The following is a 14,645-nucleotide window of genomic DNA, read 5'->3' on the forward strand; positions in this document are numbered from 1 at the left end:
TCCTAAACTGGGTTCAGAACAAAGCTGCTCTTTTGCAAACACTCCAGCTGCTGTTGCTGCTTGGATAATCTGACTTTTCCATCAGTGGGGCTGGGATTTCTCTGGGGCTCTGCTCATGCCAACTCTTTCCATTTGTTCAGCAGCTTCCCAGTGGATCCCTGCAAGGCTCTGGGAGTGCTCCCAGGAGAGTTTGCCATGGCAGAAGAAGCATTTCCATGCTGCCTCTTCCTCTGCTTTGAGGTAACACACCAGGCATCTCCACTTTTAATTCTGAGAGTGTTTTTAGTGAAGGAAGCTCGATGGAATTATTTAGGGCAGACAAGTGGTTTGTGGTTCCCTTTCAATGGATTTCTGTCCAAGTGTATTCTGGAGTTGTTTAACTGGTTAATTTTCCCTTATTGTCTGTGTTTCACCTGGGGGAATCCCCATTCACCTGCAATGTTGAGGGCATCAATGGAAAGAAACCCTGCCTTGGCCATTATTTCAGGGCTATCAATGGATGGGGAATCCCCATTTTCTTGCTGAAATAGATCAGGGAACACCCTTTGTGATGGGATTTTATGGGTTTGAAATGAGAGCAAACCTTCAATTTTCATCATCTTTCAGTTTACATTGACAAGGAATCTCTATGTGCCTTATTTTTAGGGTTGAAATTGGTAGAAACCCCCACTGATTCCATTGAGGGATTTATATCGAGGGGCCAAAAAACGCTGGAAAAAAAGAGACAAAAAAGGGCAGCAAAAAAAAAAAAAAAGGTGGAAAAAAAGTTGGTAGAAAAGGGGTGGAAGAGAAAGTCTCAAAAAGAGTTGGCAAAAAAAGGGCAGAAGAAAAAAATGGAGGGGAAAAAAGGGGCAAAAACTGGGGAAAAAGGCAGCAAAACAAGAGGCAAGGAAGGGCAGAAAAAAGCAGGCAAAAGGGCAGGAAAAATGGGAGGAAAAAAGGGCAGCAGAAAAAGGGAAGAAGGGTTAAAAAATGGAGATGGCATAGTGGTGAAAACGTGGTATTTAAGAAGCAGGAAAGCTCTAGAAAGCTGAAGAGAAAAGGCTGCGAAACATGAGAGGAAAAAGGATGGGAAATATGAGGGGAAAAGAGCAGGACCCCAGAGACAGCCCCAGAGCTCAGACCCCCTCCCCAATGCCACAGACACCCCCAGGTACCCCCAAGAGAGCCCCTGCAAACTCCACAGACCCCTGGGCCTGGATTCCTGCAGGAACACAGGGGAACAACTGGGCTCCTTGCAGCGGGATGGAAACAACGGCCAGGGCTGGGAATGTGTGCCCACTGTGCTGCCAGGCTGGCAATCAGCTGGGTGGGGCCGTGCCATGGCAAAGGCTCCTGAACAGCTGCCAGGTTTGTGGGGTGCAGCTGGAGCTGAGAAGCAAAGGGATTAGTCCAGGCAGGAGAACATCCCATCGTGGGGCACTGCTGCAAAGTGGGCATGTTTGGAACAGAGCCTCTCCTTCAGCAGGCCAACGCTGCCAGATGGAAATTGCCAAGGGCACGAGGCTGGCAAGTGAAGAGCAGAGCTGCTGTGGAGGGAAAGCTCAGTTCATTCAGAGAGATCACACAGGTCACTTGAGCACTGTTACAGGTAGGAAGCAGAAAATGAGAGATTTCCAGTAAAACTTTTGTAGTTTGGTGGAGACAAGGAGTCGTGCTACCGAATGGCTGCATGGATGGTGATCTAAATTAGTTCTGAGCAGATTTCCCTTTTTTTTTTAATTGGTGAGGGTTATTAACCTTACCTGCAGTTTTAAGACCGAACAGTTTTGGAATCTATTCTAGTTTAATCTATCTGTCCTCCAGGCTCCATACTCAGCAGCCATATTTAACTGTCATATGCTGTGTGAATTTGCTTGTGTCCCTATTCAAATGTCATCCTTCTGGGTTTTCAGCTTCTTTTTAACATGCTAGTAAATCTTCTGTGACCCTCTGCAGTATTTCCATGGGGAAATCCACTGAAGAGCACAAGCTAAAGGATGCTACCTCCAGCTGAGTACAGGGAGCAGTTGGAAAGGATGTTCTAACAGCATTTTCTGTCCCTGTGCTGATACTGTTCTCCCAGGGAGGGAGCTGGGAAATCCCTATTTCTGCTGCTGTGCTCTTCCTGATGTGTGTCACAGCTGATGCCAACCCCATTTTCCCCCTGTAATGATGATTCTGGACATGTCTGAGTGTACCTGCTGGCCTTGGAAATGCCACTGATGGTTGTTGAGGAGAAGGCAAGTCCCAGCATTTCCGTGTGGGAATGGAAACGTGTGGCCGTCCCTCAGTGCAGCTCTGTTAGTGACAGCAGTGAGTGGCCATTCCTGGTGCAGTTCTGTTACCATTTTTTCTTATACCATTCTATTTTATTCCCTTCACACTTCCCACCCTTTCCCATTCCTCACTCCTTACCCAGCACTGCCCCAATGGTCCCTGGGTGCAGCTCCTTTAGAGAACAGGGCCCGTCCCAACAGGCGGCTGCTGCAGCCAGGGCAGGGGCAGGGCAAGGCACATCACAGCGCTGGTGGTGCTCAGAGAGTGTTGGCTTTTGCAGTGCAGGCAGATCAAATGAATCCCAAGTGTCAGAGATTTCCACCATCTGCTACTTGGCCCCTTTCTTCCTGCATGGATTTGACAGTTCTTCCTTTCCTCCCACAGAGCTGCAAAGCAAAATGCCCAGCTGCCCCATGGCCATCCCCACCACCTTGTCTCTCTTTCTCTCCCCTTTACTTTGCAGCACTTTCTCCCTCCTCCTCCTGTCCCTGCCAGCTCCAGCAAAGCCATTTCCCCCACTGGCACCAGCTGCCTCCTGTCCCTCGCTCCCATTTTGCCCACTCTGAACTCCTGGAGCCGCCTGCCCGCGGAGCCGCAGCCGCCGTGGGGCCGGGCAATGGTGCAGGGAATGCTGGCAGGGATTCTGGGGCTGGGCTGGGCCAGGCCAGGTGCCCGGGGCCAGCTCTGAGCCTCTGCTCCTGCCCCTGGGCAGGCAACAGAACACAGCAGGAAAGGCTCGGGGCTCTCAATAAAAGCAGCCAGAGATCTCTCACCCATCATGGGCAGAACAGGCCCCGAGTGGGGAAATAAAATTTCATCGAAATTATTATCAAACAAATCAGAACAAGAGAATGAGATGTTCCCCAAATAGTAAAAATGCACCTTCTTCACACTGTTCTCTCCTTCCTGGGCTTCGCTTTGTCCCCAGTTCCCTGCTCCCTCCTCCCCACACAGTGGCACAGAAGGATGGAGGTTACAGTCACGTCATGTCACTGCTTCTCCCTCCGAGAGACAAATCCTTGTCCTGCTCCAGCCTGGGATTCCTGCCACAGGAGGACAGTCAGATCCTTCACAGCAGACAGTCAGATAAAGAGACAACAGACTGTTCTCCACAGCCAGGTGCCTGATGCCAAAAGTGGGATTCCTGCTCAGCACATGTCAGCAGTTCCTCCTCTTCCAAAGACAGTCCAAAAGTGCCACATTCTGGCCAGTTGGTGATGATCTCCAGGAGCCTAGGCACAATTGGATTTCCCACTGGAGCTCGTTGTGTCATGAGGGCAATGCCCTCACTGCAGGCAGCATCGGTGGCAGGATGGATTGCAGAGACTTTTCCTTTGCAGCCCCAGCCCAGCACTGGCACTGGGGATGAAGAGGCACTGAGGTGACCCTGAGAGGAAGTGCAAGGCACAGGGCGCAGCTGAGGAAGGACAGCGCTGTGCTGGGCTCAGAGGTGAAGCTGGCACTGCCCAGGGTGGAGAAGGTCCTTTGTGCAGCCCCTGTTACAGGGGAGCTTGGGCCTTGCTGCAGACATACGGCCGCTCATTGGAGCAGTTGTCACTCCTCAATCTCCTGTCGACAAGGTACACACACTAGGAATTGCCAAACACGGGAATCCTGCAGGGAGGAGCAGAGGCAGCGCTGGCTGCCAGGGGAAGCCCTTGTGCCCCTGTGCCCCCAGGCCCTGCCCGGCTCCCCGGCACTCACCGGGAGCTGTAGCTGCTGCCGTCCCCCCAGTGCAGGCGCTCGCCCCGTCTGCGCAGCCCGAGCCAGAAATCGACGTTCCCGCGGAGGCGGAAGAGCAAATCCTGCCCGGGAGAGAGGAGTGGGAGCTGCCCCGGCCCCTCGGGGGGACACGTGCCCGGGGCTGCCCCCGCACGCCGGGGCTCCTTCCCTGCAAGGCCCCGGCCCAGGGCTGCAGCCCCGGCCCTGCGAGCACCGAGCCCGGCCCAGGAGCGCCCCCAGGCTGCCCTCAGCCACCCCACAGCGCCCGCAGCCCCTCACTCACCATGGCCTCCTCATCCTGGGCAATGGCCAGGGAGGCATTGAGCTCGGAGCACCGTTCCTGACCCTGCTCCCACGTGCTGTAATCCCGTGAGAAGTAGTAGCAGACCCCATTGTAGCCCACCCAGCCACGGGGACAGCCCAGAACCAACTGCGGTGTCGCAGGTGTGACTGGAACCTGTGGTGCTTCAGGAGGAAGAGGAGAAGCTCTGAGGATTCCCCTGTGCAGGGAGCAGGGAGCCCGCTCTGCCCCGACGGGCTGGGCCCACGCTGCTGCCCCTCCCTTACCTGCCAGCACAGCCAAGGCCGCCCCCAAAGCCAGCGCCAGCACCAGGAGCAGCAGAATCAGCACCGCCGTGCCCACGGGATGGCACCTGAACCGTTCACCTGGAGCAGGAAAGAGCTGCTGGCTGCCAGAAGCAGAGCCGGCCCTGCAATCTGCTCAGCCCACGGCCAGGGAGCAGAGCAGGGAGCCCTGAGGCAGTGTGGGCCTCCCTCAGCTGGCAGCCAGAGAGCCAAGAGCCTGGCCACAGGCAGGGACACAGCTGTGGGCACAGGCAGGGACACAGCTGTGGGCACAGGCTGCAGCAGGAGAACTGCACAGCCTTGGGGGCAGCTGGGGCTCTTGCTTCCAGCCACGGATGGGGCCCAGCAGAGCACGAGGCCTCTTCCAGACATCGGGAAACAGCCACACACCTGCCAGCCCTGGCCTTGGGAGGGGACACGGGCCCCTGCCTAGAGGCCACAGAGGTGGCTCTGCACTCACCCAGGAATCTTCTGAGGTTCCCTCTCTGTTCATTGCCCATTGCTGCTGTGCCCTGGGGAGCCAGGGGCTCCCTCACACTCCCGTCCCTGGTGCAGAATCCATTCTCCACATCTGCACTCACTGCACGCTCACAAGTGGCATCCCCCTGCTTATGCCAAGAGGCTTCTTGGGCCCCAGGCAAGTGTGGAAGTGCGGCTGCTGGTTCCTCCTGGAGATGCTCATTCTCAACTCCTCTCATGGAGCAGAACTCTCTCTTCTTCTGCTCAGAGGTGTCATCTCTCTGGCTGGAAGAAGCAGCACCTTGCTCTCGAGACATCAGGAATGCTGACAGTTCTTTTGGGAGCTCGGCCTCGGGAACAGCTTTGCAGCCGCGCTGATGGCACCCTGAAAGGGACACGGTGAGAGGTCGCTGCTGGTGCCGGCCGTGCGGGGGCTCAGGAGGGCGGTGGCAGCTGTGGCTGCGCTGTCGCCGCTGCCCAGAGGTGCGGCAGCAGGTGCGGAGACAAGCGCAGCCTCCGGGAGCTCTGCGGTGGCCGCAGCCGCGGCCCCTGTGGCTCTGCAGCCGCTGCAGCCCAGCTCCGTGCCGGGCCGGGCGCTGAGAGCGCCTGCGAGCTGCCGGCTGCTGCTGGCCCGGGGCAGCTGCGGCTCGGAGTCCGCCTGCCGAGGGGCGAGAAGCAGCAGCCCCGGGCTGCTCACCATTGTGCCCCGCATGATTCCCTGCCCCGGCGCCTCGGAGCCCGGGCACACCGAGCGCCGGCACGGCCGCTGCGGCTCCTGCCTGGGCACACGGAGCGGCTCCCGGCACAGAGCGCAGCGCCGAGAAGCCTCGGCCCCGGAGCAGGCTGCATGCGCCGCTTTGTGCCCGCACCCGGCGCCTGCAGCGCTTTGGGCTCTGAGGCACTGGGTTCAAGTTCATGCCGTGCCAGCCCCGAGCCGGGCACGGACACCTCCCGCCCGAGCAGCGCCCCGAGCCCGGCGCCGCACGGGCGGGAACGGTGCCGGGCACGGAGCAGCCGCCTCCGTCCTAGCGAGAGCAGCCGCGATGAGCCATCGCTGCCGCGGCACCGGCTCCATGCCGGCCATCCGGGCAAGGAGGAGAGCGCGGGCAGCCGCTCCCTCGGCTGCGATCCCAGCGCAGGGGGCACACGGGGGAAGCCGGCACCAGGAACTCGGCAGAATCCCCCCGGCCCTAACCGCGGACCCCTCCGCCCGCAGTGAGCCCCGAGCTGGGGCAGAACCGACCGCGGTCCCACCTGGGCTGCAGCCGCCTCTGAGCTCCGGGTGCCGCCCGCCGCTCCGGACCGACACGAACTGATCCCGACACAGCCCACCGGCCACGGTCGCTGCCGCCGCATTTTAAGCCGGTGTCCGTGAGGGAGGGGTTTCCAGTTGTGAGCAATCAGCGTGCGGGAAAGAATCGCGGGCCGGGCTGGGGAGTGCAGCCAGGGGCGGGGGCAGAGACAGGGAGGTGTCACGTCCCTCCTGTGCCGAAACGCCGGTGCTGAGCGCTGGCGTCGTTGAAGCTGGTGAAGAAGCGCAGCGCCGGGGAAGCTGCGTCTGGGCCTCTAAACAGTGAATTCTCGCAGGCATTCTTGGGCTGGGCTGGGCCTGGCCAGGTGCCCGGGGCCAGCAAAACCGCTCTGTCCTGCTCCTCTTCACGCTGGGCAGACCTCGCTCGCGCGGGTGGGGCGAGCACCGCCGGCACCGCGGGCGCAGCGGGCACCGACGGCGAAGAGATCACCGCGGGCGGAGCGAGCAACGACGAGGAAGCGAGCACTGACGACGAAGAGAGCAAGGACGACGAAGCGAGCACCGCGTTCGGGGCGCGCAACGACGAGGAAGCGAGCACTGACGACGACGCGAGCACCGCGGGCGGAGCGAGCAACGACGACGAAGCGGCGAGCAAAGCGGGCGGAGCGCGCAACGACGAGGAAGCGAGAACCTACGACGAAGCGAGCACCGCGGGCGGAGCGAGCAACGTCGACGAAGGGGAGCAACGAGGAGGAAGCGAGCAACGACGACGAAGTGATCACTGCTGCCGGAGCGAGCAAAGACGACGAAGCGAGCACCGACGACGAAGCAATCACCGCGGGCGGAGCGAGCAACGACGACGAAGGGGAGCAACGAGGAGGAAGCGAGCACCGACGACGAAGCGAGCACCGACGACGAAGCGAGCAACGACGCCGAAGTGAGCACAGCGGGCGCAGCAGGCTCCGCTGCCCGAGCGGGGACCGACGAGGAAGCGAGCAGAGCGGACGGAGCGAGCACCGCGAGCGGAGCGAGGAACGACGGCGAAGGGGAGCAACGAGGAGAAAGCGAGCACCCCGGGCGCAGCGAGCACCGACGACGAAGCGAGCACCGCGGGCGGAGCGAGCAACGACGAGGAAGCGATCACCGCGGGCGAAATGAGTACCGCGGGCGGAGCGAGGAACGACGACGACGGGGAGCAACGAGGAGAACGCGAGCAACGACGAGGAAGCGAGCACCGCGGGCGGAGCGAGCAGCGTGGGCGGAGCGAGCAGCGCGGGCGGAGCGAGCAGCGCGGGCGGAGCGAGCAGCGCCGGTGGCCGCGGTGCTCGAGTGTCTCAATAAAGGCAGCCAGAGATCTCTCAACCATCATGGGCATAACAGGCCCGGACTAGGGACATTATTTTTAATTGAATTTATTGTCAAACAAATCAGAACAAGGGAATGAGAAGCACGACAAATCTTAAAAATGCACCTTCCCCACACTGTTCTCTCCTTCCTAGGCTTCACTTTATCCCCAATTCCCTCTCCTCCCTCCTCCCTCCTCCCCACACAGCGGCACAGAGGCATGGGGGTTACAGTGACGTCATGTCACTGCTTCTCCCTCGGAGAGGCAAATCCTTGTCCTGCTCCACCCTGGGATTCCTCCCACAGAAGGACAGTCAGATCCTTCCCAGCAGACAGACAGACAGACAGACAACAGACTATTCTCCACAGTCAGGCGCCTGATGCTGAAAGTTGGATTCCTGCTTAGCACGTGTCAGCAGTTCTTCCTCCTCTTCCAAAAACAGTCCAAAACTGTCCCATTCTGGCCAGTTGGTGATGATTTCCAAGACCCCAGGCCAATTTGGATTCCCCACTGGAGCTTGTTGTATCGTGAGGGCAATGCCCTCACTGCAGGCAGCATCGGTGGCAGGATGGATTGCAGAGACTTTTCCTTTGCAGCCCCAGCCCAGCGCTGGCACTGGGGATGAAGAGGCACTGAGGTGACCCTGAGAGCAAGTGCAAGGCACAGGGCGCAGCTGAGGAAGGACAGCGCTGTGCTGGGCTCAGAGGTGAAGCTGGCACTGCCCAGCGTGGAGAAGGTCCTTTGTGCAGCCCCTGTTACAGGGGAGCTTGGGCCTTGCTGCAGACATACGGCCGCTCATTGGAGCAGTTCCCACTCCGCAATCTCCTGTCAGCCAGGTACACGCACGGGGAACTGCCGAGGACAGGAACCCTGCAGGGAGGAGCAGAGGCAGCGCTGGCTGCCAGGGGAAGCCCTTGTGCCCCTGTGCCCCCAGGCCCTGCCCGGCTCCCCGGCACTCACCGGGAGCTGTAGCTGCTGCCGTCCCCCCAGTGCAGGCGCTCGCCCCGTCTGCGCAGCCCGAGCCAGTAACCGAAATTCCCACAGAGGCGGGAGAGCAAATCCTGCCCAGGAGAGAGGAGTGGGAGCTGCCCCGGCCCCTCGGGGGGACACGTGCCCGGGGCTGCCCCCGCACGCCGGGGCTCCTTCCCTGCAAGGCCCCGGCCCAGGGCTGCAGCCCCGGCCCTGCGAGCACCGAGCCCGGCCCAGGAGCGCCCCCAGGCTGCCCTCAGCCACCCCACAGCGCCCGCAGCCCCTCACTCACCATGGCCTCCTCATCCTGGGCAATGGCCAGGGAGGCATTGAGCTCGGAGCACCGTTCCTGACCCTGCTCCCACGTGCTGTAATCCCTTGAGAAGTAGTAGCAGACCCCCTTGTAGCCAACCCAGCCATGGGGACAGCCCAGAACAAACAGCGGAGTGGCAGGTGTGACTGGAACCTGTGGTGCTGCAGGGGGAAGAGGAGAAGGTTTTGAGGATTCCCCTGTGCAGGGAGCAGGGAGCCCGCTCTGCCCCGAGGGGCTGGGCCCAGGCTGCTGCCCCTCCCTTACCTGCCAGCACAGCCAAGGCCGCCCCCAAAGCCAGCACCAGCACCAGGAGCAGCAGAATCAGCACCGCCGTGCCCACGGGATGGCACCTGAACCGTTCACCTGGAGCAGGAAAGAGCTGCTGGCTGCCAGAAGCAGAGCCGGCCCTGCAATCTGCTCAGCCCACGGCCAGGGAGCAGAGCAGGGAGCCCTGAGGCAGTGTGGGCCTCCCTCAGGTGGCAGCCAGAGAGCCAAGAGCCTGGCCACAGGCAGGGACACAGCTGTGGGCACAGGCAGGGACACAGCTGTGGGCACAGGCTGCAGCAGGAGAACTGCACAGCCTTGGGGGCAGCTGGGGCTCTTGCTTGCAGACACGGATGGGGCCCAGCAGAGCACGAGGCCTCTTCCAGACATCGGGAAACAGCCACACACCTGCCAGCCCTGGCCTTGGGAGGGGACACGGGCCCCTGTCTGGAGGGCACCGGGGTGGCCCTGCACTCACCCAGGAATCTTCTGAGGTTCCTTTTGCATTCATTGTTGGTTGCTGCTGTGCCCTGGGGAGCCAGGGGCTCCCTCACACTCCCATTTTTGGTGCAGAATCCATTCTCCACATCTGCACTCACTACACGCTCACAAGTGGCATCCCCCTGCTTATGGAAATAGGCTTCTTGGGCGCCAGGCAAGTGTGGAACCGCAGCTGCTGGTCCCTCCTGGGGATGCAGGAGCTTCATCATGAGTGCTGGCAGATCCTTTGGGAGCTCGGCCTCGGGAACAACTTTGCAGCCGCGCTGATGGCACCCTGAAAGGGACACGGTGAGAGGTCGCTGCTGGTGCCGGCCGTGCGGGGGCTCAGGAGGACGGTGGCAGCTGTGGCTGCGCTGTCGCCGCTGCCCAGAGGTGCGGCAGCAGGTGCGGAGACAAGCGCAGCCTCCGGGAGCTCTGCGGTGGCCGCAGCCGCGGCCCCTGTGGCTCTGCAGCCGCTGCAGCCCAGCTCCGTGCCGGGCCGGGCGCTGAGAGCGCCTGCGAGCTGCCGGCTGCTGCTGGCCCGGGGCAGCTGCGGCTCGGAGTCCGCCTGCCGAGGGGCGAGAAGCAGCAGCCCCGGGCTGCTCACCGTTGTGCCCCGCATGATTCCCTGCCCCGGCGCCTCGGAGCCCGGGCACACCGAGCACCGGCACGGCCGCTCTGGGTCTCTGCCTGTGAACGGGGGAAGCCGGCACAAGGAAGTCACCAGAAACCCCCGGCCCTCACCGCGGCCCCCTCCGCCCGCAGCGAGCCCCGAGCTGGGGCAGCACCGACCGCGGGTCCCTCCTGGGCTGGAGCCGCCTCCGGGCTCCGCCGCTGCCTCTGCTCCCCGGGCACTCGAGATGGTGCCACTGGGTGCTGAGGGAGGTGTTTGAACACCGTTTAGCCGATTTCACAGATCAGCATGCGGGAAAGGAGCGAGGGTCGGTGACGACCGCCCGAACGGGAACAGGGAGCGAGAGGGTAGAACGGCAGAGCAGGGCCGGGCAGGATGAGTCACGGAAATTACCCGACAGTTCTTTTATTTCCTGAGACTCCGCGGGCACTGCGGCTGGTGCCGCTCTGCGATCAGGCGCCGGGGGCACTCGGGCTGGTGCCTCAGCACAGAGCCGATGTGGGAGCAGCTTTTGGCCGTTTTGACCGATGTGCGTGCAGGAAAGCAGCGAGGGGCAGCGACGAGTGGGGGAGAGGAGCAGCGAGCTGGGGGGGAAGGGCCGAGCACGGTGTCTCATGGAAATCACCGTAGTGATTTGTTTTCTTGCACCAAAGTGACTCCTGGCGCCACATTGGGAGTCAGAGTCAGGGGCATATTCAGAATCAGGAGCCACAAGAGGGGAGCAGTCAGGTCACTCCTGTCCTGCAAACACCTTGCTAAGGAAAAGGGCCCCATGCTGTTGCCGCTGGTCGAGAACGGGAGCGCCAGGAAATCCGCTTCTGGGGCTCTCAAAAGTGAATTACGGCAGGAATTTTTGCAGTGAGCCTGGCCAGGTGTCCGGTGCCAGCCCCGAGCCGGGCTCCGGGTGCCGCTACCGCTGTGGAGTGACCCGAACGCGGGACCGGCCGCCCTTCCCATCCCGGCCGGACACCTCGGGCACTCGGGCTGGTGCCGCTGTGCGCTCACACTCGCGGGCACTCGGGCTGGTGCAAAAACCTTGCTAAGGAAAAGTCCCCCACTCTGTTGAAGCCGGTCGAGAACAGAGCCCCTTCTGGGGCTCTCAAGAGTGAATTACGGCAGGGATTTTTGGAGTGAGCCTGGCCAGGCGCCCGGTACCAGCAATTCCCGCGATTTCCTTGTGCCGGCTTCCCCCATGTGTCCCCCGCCCCTCTCCGCGGCCCCCTCACAGCGAGCCCCGAGCTGGGGCAGCACCGACCGCGGGTCCCACCTGGTCTGGAGCCGCCTCCGAGCTCCGCCGCCGCCTCGCCGGGCTCCGGGTGCCGCCACCGCTGGGGAATGAAACCGGCGCTCCTCCGCCGCCCTTCCCACTCCGGCCAGACTCTGCGGGCACTCGGGCTGGTGCAAAAACCTTGCTAAGGAAAAGGGCCCCACTCTGTTGAAGCTGGTCGAGAACCGTAGCTCCTTGGAAGCCCCTTCTGGGGTTCTTAACAGTGAATTACGGCAGGAATTTTTGCAGTGAGCCTGGCCAGGTGTCCGGTGCCAGCCCCGAGCCGGGCTCCGGGTGCCGCTACCGCTGTGGAATGACCCGAACGCGGCGCCGGCCGCCCTTCCCATCCCGGCCGGACCCCGCGGGCACTCGGGCTGGTGCCGCTGTGCGCTCACACTCCGCGGGCACTCGGGCTGGTGCCGCTGTGCGCTCACACTCCGCGGGCACTCGGGCTGGTGCAAAAACCTTGCTAAGGAAAAGGGCCCCACTCTGTTGAAGCCGGTCGAGAACCGTAGCCCCTTGGAAGCCCCTTCTGGGGTTCTTAACAGTGAATTACGGCAGGGATTTTCGGAGTGAGTCTGGCCAGGTGCCCGATACCAGCAATTCCCGCGATTTCCTTGTGCCGGCTTCCCCCATGTCCCCCCTGCCCCTCACCGCGGCCCCCCCCACAGCGAGCCGCGAGCTGGGACAGCACCGACCGCGGGTCCCACCTGGTCTGGAGCCGCCTCCGGGCTCCACCGCCGCCTCGCCGGGCTCCGGGTGCCGCCACCGCTGGGGAATGAAACCGGCGCTCCTCCGCCGCTCCTCCCACTCCGGCCAGACTCCGCGGGCACTCGGGCTGGTGCAAAAACCTTGCTAAGGAAAAGGGCCCCACTCTGTTGAAGCCGGTCGAGAACCGTAGCCCCTTGGAAGCCCCTTCTGGGGCTCTCAAGAGTGAATTACGGCAGGGATTTTCGCAGTGAGCCTGGCCAGGTGCCCGGTACCAGCAATTCCCACGAGTTCCTTGTGCCGGCTTCCCCCATGTGCCCCCCGCCCCTCACCGCGGCCCTCTCCGCGGCCCCCCCCACAGCGAGCCCCGAGCTGGGACAGCACCGACCGCAGGTCCCACCTGGTCTGGAGCCGCCTCCGAGCTCCGCCGCCGCCTCGCCGGGCTCCGGGTGCCGGCACCGCTGCGGAATGAAACCGGCGCTCCTCCGCCGCCCCTCCCCTTCTGGCCAGATTCCGCGGGCACTCGGGCTGGTGCCGCCCTGTGCTCACACCCCGCGGGCACTCGGGCTGGTGCCGCTCTGCGCTCACACCCCGCGGGCACTCGGGCTGGTGCCGCTCTGCGCTCCCACTCGCGGGCACTCGGGCTGGTGCCGCTCTGCGCTCACACCCCGCGGGCACTCGGGCTGGTGCCGCTCTGCGCTCACACCCCGCGGGCACTCGGGCTGGTGCCGCTCTACGCTCACACCCCGCGGGCACTCGGGCTGGTGCCGCTCTGCGCTCACACCCCGCGGGCACTCGGGCTGGTGCCGCCGCAGCTCGGGGCTCTCGCTGTGGGAGGGTTTTGGCTCCTCAGAGCGCGGCAGCGATGCCGAGCAGTAGGGGAGCAGCGAGCGGGGCGGCCAAGCGAGTAGCGCGCCGCGGGGACACCGACGGTCCTGTCCCGAAAAAGGCGTGCTAAGAAAAAGGGCCCCACTCTGATGGAGCTGGGGAAGAAGCGCAGCCCCGGGGAAGCCGCTTCTGGGGCTTTCAACAGTGAATTCTCGCAGGGATTCTTGGGCTGGACTGGGCCAGGCCCGGTGCCCGGGGCCAGCTCTGAGCCTCTGCTCCTGCCCCCGGGCAGGCAACAGAACACAGCAGGAAAGGCTCGAGGATCGGCAAAGGCCAGGCAGAGATCTCTCACCCGTCACTGGTGTAAAGGGACACGACTGGGGGGAAATCTTTGAATTTATTATGACACAAATCACGGCAAGAGAAGGAGCGGTGAAGCAGCAGGGTTCAGCCTCGGAAGCAGGACTGTGCCCTCGGCCCCCGGCAGCCGCAGCAGGGGGATAAAGGATCCCCGGGCCGAGCAGCGGCTCTGCCCCAGCACGGGGATGTGTCCGGAGCCCCCGCTCCGGGCCGGGCTCGCAGGGCCGAGCGCGGAGCAGGCGCTGAGCTGCTCCTGGAGCTTCCAGCGCTGCTGGATCCGGCGGGCGCGGCACAGGCACTGCCGGGGGCATCGCTCGGTGCCTGGCGGCGTTTGCCGTCCCCAGGGAGAAACTGAGCCCGGCCCGCAGCGCCAGCTCATCCTCACCCTTCTACTGCAATTGCTCCATGGTTAAACCAAGGGGAAACTCCCTCTTGTCGCCACTTCAAAGCCTTGAGTCAAGGGGAGATGGGAGGGTCCCTCTCAATTTAGATCCCTAAATCATAAGGAGAGTCTCCCTTCAATTTAATCCTGAATAAAAAGTGAACGAAGGCGGATTTCTCCTCAATTTAAGCTCCTAAAATGAGGGGAAATTCAGTTTCCCTCTTCAATTTACCTCAAGAAAGACCATTCTGGAGGCTTTTGGACAAATATTTTGTCAGTGAAGGTCTCTTCAAGTGGAAGGTCCCCCTCGATGGAACTGTTACAGTGACACATCAAGAGGTTCCTCTCAAGGGAAGCCCTTTCAGACCAGGGACAGCCGTGTTTGCTCTCAGTTGAGCCTGAAGATGATGAAAATGGGGCTCTTTCCCTCAATTCCAACACCACCATAAAGATATTCTCCTTCCATTTCAACATGAAAATCAAGGAAAACCGTGATTGCCTGCCTAGTGAGACACCCAAAATGATGAAAAAGGTGTGTTTTCCTAAATTGAGACCCTTCAAATCACAGGTGAATGGGGTTCCTCCCCAGTTCAAACACAATTACAGAAAAGCTTTCCCCCCTCCATTTCAATCCCATTTTTGGGGACACTGGGGAGGGACTGGGGGCACTTCCCCCTCCTCACTGCTCACCCCTGGGGCTGCTGCCCCTCGCACAGTGCTGAGCAGTTCCCTCCCAGTTCCCTGCCAGTTTCCCTCTTCCTGGCGAGCCCCGGCAGGGATGGGGAGAGCACTGGGCAGGAGCTGGGAGCGCTGTTCCT

At 61.9% G+C, this 14,645-nt stretch overlaps 1 protein-coding gene across 1 annotated transcript; it reads right to left on the bottom strand.

The window, feature by feature from the left end:
- Positions 1-3,238: 3,238 nt before the first annotated feature.
- Positions 3,239-5,737, bottom strand: LOC134422273 (C-type lectin domain family 2 member D3-like). Its single transcript, XM_063164264.1, has 6 exons — positions 5,723-5,737; positions 5,027-5,498; positions 4,549-4,647; positions 4,265-4,446; positions 3,964-4,064; positions 3,239-3,302 (listed from the first exon to the last, which is right to left on the bottom strand). Exons 1-6 carry the CDS (start codon positions 5,735-5,737, stop codon positions 3,239-3,241), a joined length of 933 nt encoding a protein of 310 aa, XP_063020334.1.
- Positions 5,738-14,645: the final 8,908 nt, after the last annotated feature.

This window comes from Melospiza melodia, chromosome 9 (assembly GCF_035770615.1).
Source record: "Melospiza melodia melodia isolate bMelMel2 chromosome 9, bMelMel2.pri, whole genome shotgun sequence".
NCBI classification, from domain to species: Eukaryota; Metazoa; Chordata; class Aves; order Passeriformes; family Passerellidae; genus Melospiza; species Melospiza melodia.

What these genes read in the sequence shown, in the direction of transcription:
- LOC134422273 (XM_063164264.1), bottom strand. An exon ending in CCCAGGATGAGGAGGCCATG is followed by an intron (nt 4,065 to 4,264) that starts GTGAGTGAGGGG and finishes TCTCCCGGGCAG; the next exon opens with GATTTGCTCTTCCGCCTCCG. An exon ending in GGCAGCAGCTACAGCTCCCG is followed by an intron (nt 3,303 to 3,963) that starts GTGAGTGCCGGG and finishes CTCCTGTGGCAG; the next exon opens with GAATCCCAGGCTGGAGCAGG.